The sequence below is a fragment of the Sardina pilchardus genome, chromosome 13 (assembly GCF_963854185.1).
Source record: "Sardina pilchardus chromosome 13, fSarPil1.1, whole genome shotgun sequence".
NCBI lineage: Eukaryota > Metazoa > Chordata > Actinopteri > Clupeiformes > Clupeidae > Sardina > Sardina pilchardus.
Window position 1 is genome coordinate 31,085,581 of NC_085006.1, and position 12,842 is coordinate 31,098,422.

General features: G+C 49.4%; 1 protein-coding gene across 6 annotated transcripts in view; it reads right to left on the bottom strand.

Annotated features, from left to right (window-relative positions):
* Nucleotides 1-12,842, bottom strand: part of tfdp2 (transcription factor Dp-2) — a 64,626-nt gene that overhangs the window by 37,372 nt on the left and 14,412 nt on the right. For 4 of the 6 annotated variants that reach the window (XM_062553368.1, XM_062553366.1, XM_062553367.1 and 1 more), the window contains exon 3: nt 11,274-11,337. In XM_062553368.1, coding sequence (XP_062409352.1) covers nt 11,274-11,337 — 64 coding nt within the window. Of the gene's footprint in view, nt 1-7,752; nt 7,884-8,260; nt 8,456-11,273; nt 11,338-12,842 lie in introns of those variants that run through there. The other 2 variants (XM_062553370.1, XM_062553369.1) reach the window with 2 other exon arrangements.

The following is a 12,842-nucleotide window of genomic DNA, read 5'->3' on the forward strand; positions in this document are numbered from 1 at the left end:
ACACACACGCACAACCCCAACAGTCACTATAACTCATTCATTGTCTACGGCTGGGGGCAACTGCGTAATCTGAGCCCCTCAATGGCATCAGGTCAGTCTGGACTGAACCCCCCCCCCCCACACACACACACACACACTCACTCTCTCACACACACATTGGGGTACTGAGGGTAAGGGCAGGCTAGCTCAAGGCCAGAGATCCAGTATCTCATCACATCACACGAGTGAGTCAGGGTTGGGGTGCGTCATTCACTCTTATTCCACTGCTCGGTTGAGTTCCCCATTGTTCTGCGTTCTATAAGGGTGTGCATTAACTTTGAATAACCGCACGGCTATGAAGTAGTTCCATTGTTTTTGACCGTATTACACTTGAATATTAATTCGCCAAACTTGTTGTGAAGTTTAAATGCACTGTCACGTTACATACAAGCTGTAAAATACAGACGTTCAGATCATAGTAACGTTTAGCATATGACAGAGGTGTCATTTAGCTAGTTAGGTGGCAGTAGGCTAAGAAAAATAGCAATCTTTCAAAGTTAACGTTGATCAGAATCTTGGGATATGCCAGCTTGACAACGGGAGATTAGAACTAACGACTGGCTTTTGGCCATAGCAACCATCCATTTAGAACTAGTAACCGCAGTTTGAGAAATTAGTTGAAATGTGTCTGGGAAAAGTAGTTCTACAAACAAAACAGTTCTAGCGATTAAAACATTTAAATTAGCACCGGAAACGAACACAACGCAGTGGCAACAGTGGAATAAGCGGGATAATGGACTTCACGCCGTGCGGTTATTCAAAGTTAATGCACTTTTCTAGACGGAACGTCCCTCCGCTTCGCGTCGGGCCGTATCACCGTCTAGAACGTGCATTAACTTTGAATAACCGCACGGCGTGTCGTCCATTATCCCGTACTTATCTCACACACACACACACACACACACACACAAACACACACACACACACACACACACACACACACACACACACACACGGGGAGAAAAGCTGCTCTCGCTAGTGAGGCATCAGATGATTGATTAGTCGAGTCTTTCTCCAGCCTCCTCCATGAGGAGATGCTCTTCTCGTCGCTCCGCACCACGTAGCCGCATGCCTGATTCTCCACACTTTATTAAATCCTGACATCAGACGATAGATTAGTCGTGTCTATGCAGTGCTGCCGTACAAACTCGGCTCGTAAGAGTCCCTGATTGGGAAGAGGGAAGAATAGCTGCAGAGGCACACCCAATCTCTTTTAATCAACCACGCAGACAATTGATTGATTAGTTATGTCTGGATCAGCATCGCCCACTGAGAGCTGGGGAGGCAGCTACCGTTCCTTTACTCAGTGCTAAATGGGATTTCACACAACAAATAACTTCAGGTTTCAGACGATCGATTAGTTGTGTCTGCCGTGCTCCTCATTGGCTGGATGACCGCGGGGCTGCAAGTGCTGTGGTGATTGGCTGCTACCACTGACCATTACTTACAGTAAAGTAGTCTAGCTGCATCGTCTATAAGCGGCAGGACAGGCCTTTCCTCTTGACCAATCAAGAGAGGGCGACGCCTTAAACGCAGAGAGAAGACGCAGCGCGGGAGGTCAGTTGTGCTGCCACCCTAAGCAGTGGCCATACTGGCCTCCCAGCGCGTGGTTTAGACACATCATCATTAACTAATGAATGTCTTACCGTGTTTTCAGTCTTTCAACCTGCCTCTGTCTGCATGCATTGAATTTTCTTTCAACAAGCGCTCTGGGTTAGCTGCCGATGCTCAGACATAGCTGTGGCAGTGAGGGGGAAGCTCCCTGCTTTACAGCAGAGAGGGTTAAAGCGGAGCGAGAGGCGCAAACGTTCGATCATTTCCGCGTTCTGTCTTCGCAAAGGGGAGGGGGGCTAAATCTGTTAACATTCGAACTGAACTGCTTGCCAATCTGACAGAGATCGATATCCCCCACTATGACGTCTTTGCGACACGCCTCTTTAAGCAGACAGGAACTGTTCAAATTTTTCTTCCATTATGTTGCTCTATCTTGTCAATAATTAAGGATCTTTGTTTACAGTAACAGTGTTGGGAAGGGAGAGAGCAGTGACCGCACCCGGTCTCAAAGTCGGGTCTCAAAGGTACTAGCCCTGCAGCTTGACCGCGATGCTAAAGAGCCAGGCTCATGGGTATGGCAGTCATAGCGCGTACTCCCATCCCAGGATGCCCAATGTCCCAGGATGCCCAATGTCCCAGGATGCCCAATGTCCCAGGATGCCCAATGTCCCAGGATGCCACATGTGCTTCACCCATCTCTGGGGTCTCTCATACCAGGGTCAACATATCTTGGGGGTCCCTCACACATTGGGCAAGCGTCCGATGACCTCACGGCAAGCCACTGGTGTCCCATTTCAGACACCATTTTGTATAGGAGGAAGACAGCAGTGAGCCCACCCGGTCTTGAACCCGGCTCTCTGGGGGACCTGAGAGTTTGACAGCAACCCCAAAGATTCAGGCTTGTGGGTATGGCAGTCAGAGCGCACACTCAACTGTAGTGACGGCACCCCATCGCAACAGGAAGTGCCCTTTAGTGGCAACAGCAGCAGGAAGTGACTCACAGGAATTGGGACATATAGAGGATGTGTTGTCCAAGACCACACATCCAACCTCAACATCACCTGACTGTGTGAGTCCCAGATATGGACCACACATCCAACCTCAACATCACCTGACTGTGTGAGTCCCAGATATGGACCACACATCCAACCTCAACATCATCTGACTGTGGGAAGGCCCGGCCCAGCCCAGATGCCTCGACAGGAAACAACCAAGAGAGAAGTTAAAGTTGCCATTTAGCAGACACTTTTACCGAAAGCGACACAGGCTCACTGTGGTGAGTTAAGGCTGACAGACTGAGACGATGATGTTCCCACTGCTCCCTCACACCTGTCTCTCTATGGGCTTTAGTGATGGCAGCTGTTCAACCATGTTTTCAGGAAACAGCCAAGACTAGGGATGAACCCAGCATCCATCGGAGCAGCAGGTACGCTGGGCGCTGGAGGGAGCAGACGAGACCCTGATCTGGCCCTGATGTGGCCCTGATCTGGCTCAGATGCGGCTGGGTTTACCCCCCCTCCCACCCCTTCTGTAGCTCGCTCCTAGGGTATGCTGGAGAGCTTTTGATGTTTATCCAGGAAATTGCGCACTTGGTGAAGCTTGGTTCAACAACACACACACACACAACACACACACACACACACACACACACACACACACACACACACACACACACACACACACACACACACACACACACACACACACACACACACACACACACACACACACACACACACACACACACACACACACACACACACACACACACACAACAGTCATTCAGCCTTGTGCAACAACAATCAAAGTGCAACCACATGCGTGCAGAACCTCTGCTGCCTCTACAGACTGAACAATGAATCTGAAACTGAGATCGGCTATAATTCCTTTTGAACAGCGAATGCAAAATGTTTCTGAAAAAAAGAAGAATAATTGTGTGTGTATGTAACTATATCGAAAACAAATCTAATAGAAACGTATAACCTTCTACGGGTGTGATGTCTCTAGTGTGTGTATTTCTATACCCCAACTGTTGCTCCATTAAAAGGAGACGCTAGTTCATGGTGATATCTGATTTATGAGGGATGTTATGTGCTGCGCTGTGTGTGCTATAGATGCAATGTGTTGTGTGTGTGTGTGTGTGTGTTGTGAACGTAATGGGTTGTGATGTGTGTGTGTTAAAATGTAATGGGTTGTGATGTGTGTGTGTGTGTTAAATGTAAGGTGTTGTGTGTTGTGTGTGTAATGAGTTGTGATGTGTGTGTTGTAGATGTAAGGTGTTGTGTTGTGTGTGTAATGAGTTGTGATGTGTGTATTTTGTGTATAATGAGTTGTGTGTGTGTGTGTGTGTGTGAGGTTAGTCATTGTGAAATATGAGGCAGTCTCCATAGAAGCAAGCTGTCCAAACAGCACTATTGATAGAGCAGCCTTTGTGTTCTCCTCCAGCCTCCTGTTAGATGCTCTGCCAGGTGGGAGCGTGCAGGTCTACAGAGGACAAGAGCAGGGAGGGGAGGGGGTGTGTGTGTGTGTGTGTGTGTGTGTGTGGCTGTGACGGTGCTGTATGGGTACGTGCATTTGTCTGTGTGTATGTCTTCTATATGTGTGTGTTGATGAGTGTATGTGTGTCTGTATGCGTGTGCGTGTGTGTGTGTGCATGCGTGCGTGCGTGGTTAAATGGATGAGTGTGTGTATGTCTGTACGCACGTATGGATGAGCGTGTGAGTGTCTGTATGCGTGTGTGTGTGGTTAAATGGATGAGTGTGTGTGTGTGTGTGTGTGTGTGGTTAAATGGATGAGTGTGTGTGTGTGTGTGTGTGTGTGTGTGGTTAAATGGATGAGTGTGTGTGTGTGTGTGTGTGGTTAAATGGATGAGTGTGTGTATGTCTGTACGCACGTATGGATGAGCGTGTGAGTGTCTGTATGCGTGTGTGTGTGGTTAAATGGATGAGTGTGTGTGTGTGTGTGTGTGTGTGGTTAAATGGATGAGTGTGTGTGTGTGTGTGTGTGGTTAAATGGATGAGTGTGTGTGTGTGTGTGTGTGTGTGTGTGTTTAAATGGATGAGGGTGTGTTTTCAAATGGATGAGTGTGTGTGTGTGTGTGTGTGGTGCTCCGAGCAGAGGCCCCCTCAGCAGTGGAATGCAGCGCCGCCAGCCCCTTCACACACAACAATGAGCCCTACTTCATTAGAATACAGCTGAGCAGCACACACACACACACACACACACACACTGTATGCGCTCAAATACACACACACATGCGCGCCCGCACGCTCAAATACTCAAAAACACACACACAGAGATAAAGGGACATATGCGCTCAAATACAGACACACACACACACACACACACACACACACACACAGTTACAGACACACACACACACACACACACACACACAGAATGGAGCCCAATTATGAGCCACATGGCTATGAATCAGCAATGTGAAGGTCGATTTCTATAATGTAAAGAAGGAGGTGTTATAAATAATGATTCTGCCCATCCACCACCGCCCCCGCCACACACACACACACACACACACACACACACGGCCAACATGACCTCTGATTGGTTTAGAGTAGGGATGGCGAAATTTAAAAAAAATCTTTACCGGTTACCGAGCCTCCTTAACCGGTGGTTAACCGGTGATCGAAAATTCACATAAGCCTTATTTATTTATTTTTTCACGTAAGCCTTTATTTTTTTTAACTGCGCAGACAGGACCTGTCATGTCCAGTGGCGTCACTATAGCAACCGGTAAACTGTTCGTTTTCCGAAATGACTGTGAGCTCTCCCACAGCAGAGCCATGGTCTGTGCTGTGGTTGTTGTGCTTAATAAATTCCACCACGGGACGGCTCATGCTGACAGTTATATTTTTTAGAAAGGCTATTGAGTGATCATATCGGCCCATATAATAGCGTACAACACCAATAACGTGTGTGTGTGTAGGGCGGGGGGGGGGGGGGGGGGGGGGGCGCGGTTAACCGGTAAAAAAAAATTTAACCGGTTACCGTACATCCAGTCGACTACCGGTTAACCGGTTACCGGTTAACATCCCTAGTTTAGAGTGAGTGTGATGTACAAGCTCCTGACCTCACCTCTGACCAACACACACCAAACACCGCACAGACAAGGTCCACAGTGACACTGGTGAAATACTGCAGATGGGAACACACATGCGCACACACACACACCACCATCTCACTCTCTCTCTCACACACACACACACACACACACACACACACACCACCATCTCACTCTCTCACACACACACACACACACACACACACACACACATAGAATGTGCACGCCCACACACACACACACACAGACCACCATCTCTCACACACACACACACACACTCATCATACAGAGCATAAATCAGCTTAATTATATAGATAAAGGCAGAGCTACTAAAGTGGCCTGTTGACGTAATCCTTCTTGTGGAGTGGCTGTTTATCAAGAGAGGGACATCCTACTCACGTCTCATCACAAGCGAGCCCAATGGAGCTACATCCAGTAGGGAGCATCAGGAGTCACACACACACACACACACACACACACACACACACACACACACACACACACACACACACACACACACACACACAAAGCCTAATAACACACACACACAGACACATGAAGTCTCCAAAAGCACCATTCACAAAACATTCATTCATTCTCACACACACACACACACACACACAGTGGCAGGGCTTGGGAGAGGAATGTGTGTGTGTCAGTGTACTTTGAGAGGCCTGATTGAGCAGGTCACAGATGGGCACTGCAGTCATCACTGGCCCAGGCGTCTAAACCCCACCTCTACACACACACACACACACACCTCTACACACACACACACACACCTCTACACACACACACACACACACACCTCTACACACACACACACACACACACACACACCTCTACACACACACACACACACACACACACACACACACCTCTACACACACACACACACACACACACACACACACACACACACACACACACACACACACACACACACACACACACACACACACACACACACACACACACACACACACACACACACACACACACACACACACACACACACACACACACCTCTACACACACACACACACACACACACACACACACCTCTACACACACACACACACACACACACACCTCTACACACACACACAGCAGGAAAAAGCCAAACCTAGGGATCAGGCATTAACTCCACACTCCTGCACTGAACAACTATGCATGTACACTTCGCCGCTCTCACACACACACACGCACGCACGCACGCTCGCACGCAAGCCAGCAAGCTTGCTCTCGGTCTTGCTCTCGTTCTTTATGACACACACACACACACACACACACACACACACACACACACACACACACACACACACACACACACACACACACACACACACACACACACACACACACACACACACACACACACACACACACACACACACACACACACACACACACACACACACACACACAGGGCAGAGGAAGATTAACACAGTTGCGTTTTTATGAGAACTCTGTGACTGATGGCTCTTCACCCAGTTCCTGTCAAACCACATGGGCACGACTGCAGCAGACACAGACACACACACACACACAGACAGAAACCACAGAACAAGCACGACTGTAGCGATAAACACACACACACAGCAGAACATGACTCCCTGGCAACACCCTTATTGCCACTTCAAACAAGAAGTTACACAACGCTTTGACACAACCCTATCTGCATCACCACACGGCTTAAAGAGCTAGAAACTATCCCAATGGGAGCCAATGGCCCAATGCATCACCAGCAAAGCAAAGGCTACAAGAACACCAGTACACAAGGCTAAAAGGCTACAAGTACACAAGGCTACAATTACACAATTACACAAGTAAACAAGGCTAAAAGAACACAAAGCTACAATTACACAAGGCTAAAAGGCTACAAGGCTGCAAGGCAACAAGTACACAAGGCTAAAAGGTACAAGGCTACAAGGCAACAAGTACACAAGGCTAAAAGGTACAAGGCTACAAGGCAACAATTACACAAGGCTAAAGGGTACAAGGCTACAAGGCAACAAGTACACAAGGCTAAAAGGCTACAAGAACAGCAGGCTACAAGTGGCTGCTTTGGCATTTACCTGGAGGCTTGGGCAGAGGGAGAAGCAGCACCTCCATACCTCCACTAGTCCTCTCTTCCCTTCTCTTCCTCCTCTCTGTCTATCCCTCACTCTCTCTTTCAGGGAGCAGCCCTACACACACACACACACACACACACACCCACCCAGTCACTCACTCACACTCACACAGAGACGACCACCGATCCCCTCCCCCCGTCAAAGCATGCAGGGAGTCAAGGAACTTCCAGGGAGGGAGAGAGAGAGAGAGAGGGAGGGAGCGAGAGAGGGAGAGAGAGAGAGAGAGGGAGCGAGGGAGAGAGAGAGAGATTAAGGGAATCTTGGTGGGCCCCCCACCCACGAGAGCATCAGGCAGCCCCACAGCCCTAAATCCCATTAGCAGCCAAGAGAAGAAGAAACCAAGGCGAGAAAGAGGGGGTGGAGAGAGAGAGAGAGAGAGAGAGAGAGAAGAGAGAGAGAGGAGAGAAGAGAGAGAGAGAGGAGAGAGAAGAGAGAGAGAGCTTTACTCTACCTGGTTAGGAGTTGAGAGCATGCTTCACAATGCCCTAACAGCCAGAGACCCTGTACCCCCACTCTCACACATTCACTCTCCCACTCCCAGACACACACACACACACACACACACACACAGAGAGACCACGCGCTCTCTCCTCACTTTCTTTTGTTACCATTGAATGGAAACTTGAGAGGCCAGCCAGGCAAGGCCAGACGAGTGCAGAGGCAATCCACCAGCCAGCCAGGCTCAGCCCTGTCCCTGAGTTGCCCTCCCTAGTCCACACCTCTCCCCGTGCAAACCACATTGCCTCCTCTACTCTGCAGCAGCGCTTACTGCAGCTTGCCTCTCTCTCTCTCACACACACACTTTCAGAGGGGAGGTCTGGCTTCCAGAGAGTGGATGAGTGATCGCTTGCTTTGGTCTGGCTGGTCTGAGAGCGTGGGGGGGAGAACTCCAGAGAGCATGGGAAAACGCGCGTGTGGCTGCATGTAGGCCTCATTCACTCAGCCAGACACACACACACACACACACACACCTACCTCTCTCTCTCACACACACATACACACACAGACACACACACACACACACAAAGATACACACAAACGCTAACACAGACATACACACGCACACATACACGCATGTTATACAGTTCCATCGTCACACATAGTTACAGACACACATTCACACACACACACACACACACACACACACACACACACACAGCCCTACTCTGAGCCACTCCACCTACTAGTGATGTGTGGCTGACTTGGTAGATGACTAGTGATTAGTGGAAAAAGAGGCTCATGTCTCTCCCTGTGTGTGTGTGTGTGTGTGTGTGTGTGTGTGTGTTGAGGGGGGGTTCTGGCTAAGAGGGAACACATGTGGCTCTGGAGGGAAGCTGACGGTGCACAGGAAGCAGGGGAGTGCTCAGGTGAGGCCCCAGGACCCAGTGTAAACACACACCGCTAACCCTGCTAGCTAACCCTCATCACCGCTAACCCTGTCAGGCCCCAGGCCCCAGTGTAAACACACACCGCTAACCCTGCTAGCTAACCCTCATCACCGCTAACCCTGTCAGACTCCTCGTCACCGGGCCTGTGGAACATGGCTTTGGGTTTTCATTTCAACTTCTTCACAATCACAGCTATGTCTAAAAGTCTGAGATATTGCAGTGTAGCACAATATAGCATAGCATAACATAATGTGCCATAGCATAATATAGTGTAGCAATGCATAGTACAGCGTAGCGTAACAAATTTAGCATAATATAGTGTAGCAATGCATAGTACAGCGTAGCGTAACAAATTTAGCATAATATAGCGTTGCAAAATATAGTGTAGCATAGCATAATACAGCATAGCATAACAAAGTATGGCATATGATCCAGTGGCAGAGGGTAAGACAATATGCTACACTGTATTGTATTGTACTGTACTGCTGTGATATAGTACAGTATTGTTTTTTTCAGGTACAGACCCACTCAGACAGGCACAGAACACACAGACCAGACAGGCACAGACCAGACAGGCACAGACCCACTCAGACCCACTCAGACAGGCACAGACCACACAGGCACAGACCAGACAGAACAGACCCACACAGACCCACTCAGACCAGACAGGTACAGACCCACTCAGACCAGACAGGTACAGAGTCAGACCCACTCAGACCAACAACATGGAGAGCAGAGAGTGGACATGGAGAAGAGGGAGGGAGAGATAGAGAACGAGAGAGAGAAAAGAAAGAGAGAGAAGAGGAAGAGAGAGAGAAAGAGAGAGGGAGAGAGAGATAGATAGAGAACGAGAGAGAGAATAGAAAGAGAGAGAAGAGGAAGAGAGAGAGAGATCAAGAAAGAGACAGAGAGAGAAAGAGAAAGGGAGAAATAGAGAGAGAAGAGGAAGAGAAAGAGAGAAAGGGAAGAGGAAGAGGGAAGGGAGAGCTACCTTAATGATAACATGTAATAACTTAACCTAACTTTGGTCACCGACTATATGAAAAATGTACACTTGCGGTGATTTGCACAAAACACATGAACACGCACACACGCGGACACACACACACACACACACACACAGTGTGAAAGTGTTTTCACGAGAGAAAGAAGAAGTCATGGGGTCTTGAAGTAAATTACCATTACTAGAGTCCCATGACGACCGCGCTAGGGCCAATCAGAGAGGCCCACTGACAGGAAGCAGCCAATCAGAGGGCTGTTAAGAGGCCTGGTCATTAATTACTCTGCAGCATTGGAGGAAAGCGCTGCCACACGGGGCGAGTCCAGCCAGCGGCCGCACGCATCACAACTGTCCGCTCAGACGGTCACTAGCGGCTAACAGCTCGCTACGGCTCGGTGGAATCACTGGAGATCTACGGTCACACTTCCAGAGTGCTAGCCAGGAAACCTGCGCCTCTCTCATTCGCCTTTTTATACATCCTCCCTTCCTTCCTGGGTCCTCGTTCCCACTGATCTAGATAAAGAATGATGGGGCAGCAACAATGGGATAGTCTATCCAGTGCTCTTTATAGACCAGTGGGAACGAGCCTGGAGGACCGAGCATTGAGGATCGAGGAGAGAGGTTGAGAAGGGGCCTATCTGATTTTGCAGAAAGTCTGGCCTAAATCCATTGGCAAATGTTTATTTCCTGGTTGGTGGAGACTTGTCTGAAGTTTGAAATCATTTGAGTTCAATCAGTAACATTTGCAGTATTACACTATTCCAGATGGAGTACTGTAGGGAGAAGAAACTGAGGGGAAGTACGTGCTGTAGGTTCGGATTTCACCGCACGAGTAAAAGTGAAGTTATATTTCATAACCAGAGGCCAGAGAGTGCAGATATTTGAGGAATGATTCCTAATTCGACCCAATCTGTGAACCTGAGGCATAAATAGCGTACAGGTAAAGCAAGGTAGCAGTGCAGCCAATCACAAGGAGGGATTGTGTGGGGGAGCAGCGTAGCCAATCAGAAAGGAGGGTTGTGTGTGGGAAGAGCAGCGTAGCCAATCAGAAAGGAGGATTGTGTGGGGACTCTTACCTTTGGGTAGGTTGTGGTTGCTTAGGAAGGCCTTGAGATCTCCACACAGAGTGGCAGCCCCAATCTAATGGAGAGAGAGAGAGAGAGATTAGAAGCATAATTCAGTAGCATAAAAAGCTAAACATTCTCACCAATCGTACCACAACATAGGACATGGACATGATGAGCAGTGCTGCTGGAAGCTCTTAACTCAGACTGCTACAGGTGAAATGTGCACACTTGGTGTGTGTGTGTGTGTGTGTGTGTGTGTGTGTGTGTCTCTCCATTCTCCCATGGCAGTTGTAGATCAGTGGCGTGACACCTGGACGTTGCTCATTAACTCAAATGTCAGCTGCTGGGACAGGCAGTAGTGTGACCTTTCAGTTTAATCCAGCTCCAACCACCCTGCACTCCCAATACACCTCTCTCTCTCTCTCTCTCTCTCTCACTCTATCTCCCTCTCTCTCTCTTTCTGTGTCTCTCTCTCTCTCTCTCTCTCTCTCCCCCTCTCTCTCTCTCTCTCTCTCTCTCTCTCTCTCTCTGTGTCTCTCTGTCAGTCTGTATATCTCTCTGTATCTCTTTCTTTCTCTCTCTACCTCTCTCCCTGTATCTCTCCCTCTCCTTCTCTTTCTGTATCTCTCTCTACGCCATAGATCTCCATCTTTGTCGCCCTCTCGCTTTCGAGGCTCTCTGTGTGTTTGTGTATGTGTGTGTGTGTGTGTGTGTGTGTCTGTGTGTATTACTTTTTTTGTGTGTGTCTGTGTGTATTACATCACATTACATTACATTTGGCTGACGCTTCTAACCAAAGCGACTTACAACATGAACAGTGTGTGTGTGTGAGTGAGTGTGTGTGTATGTGTGTGCGTATGTGTGTGTGTACGGGTGCGGCTGGCTGAGCGAGTTTGTGTCTATCAGTGGCAGAGGGCTGGCGTCTGCGCTGGTGTTGATAGGCTGGTATCTCAGGGTGGCGCCAACTCAGAGATGGAGCCACGCCACGCCACGCCACGCCACACCACGTCGCCTGCCCTCCTACCCGCCCTCCCGCACTCCTACCCTCCGTCTGAGGACACGGTTACGCCACCGACACCCCTCAGGCCTCGGAGACGAGCCTCCACAGCACTCGTCTAGGCTCTCCGTGTCTACGCTCCCTGAGTCCCAAAGTCTAGGCTCTCCGTGTCTACGCTCCCTGAATCCCAAAGTCTACGCTCTCCGTGTCTACGCTCCCTGAGTCCCAAAGTCTACGCTCTCCGTGTCTACGCTCTCCGTGTCTACGCTCTCCGTGTCTACGCTCCCTGAGTCCCAAAGTCTACGCTCTCCGTGTCTACGCTCTCCGTGCCTACGCTCCCTGAATCCCAAAGTCTACGCTCTCCGTGTCTAGGCTCTCCGTGCCTACGCTCCCTGAATCCCAAAGTCTACGCTCTCCGTGTCTAGGCTCTCCGTGCCTACGCTCTCCGTGCTCTCCTGGTGTATTAAGCGGAATCCACTGGGCTCGGGCAAGGGGCAGCCTACCGTGGCCTACTGGTTAGGGCTGTGAGCTTGTAACCGGAGGGTTCCCCGACTAGTCCATGGCTGAAGTGCCCTTGAGCA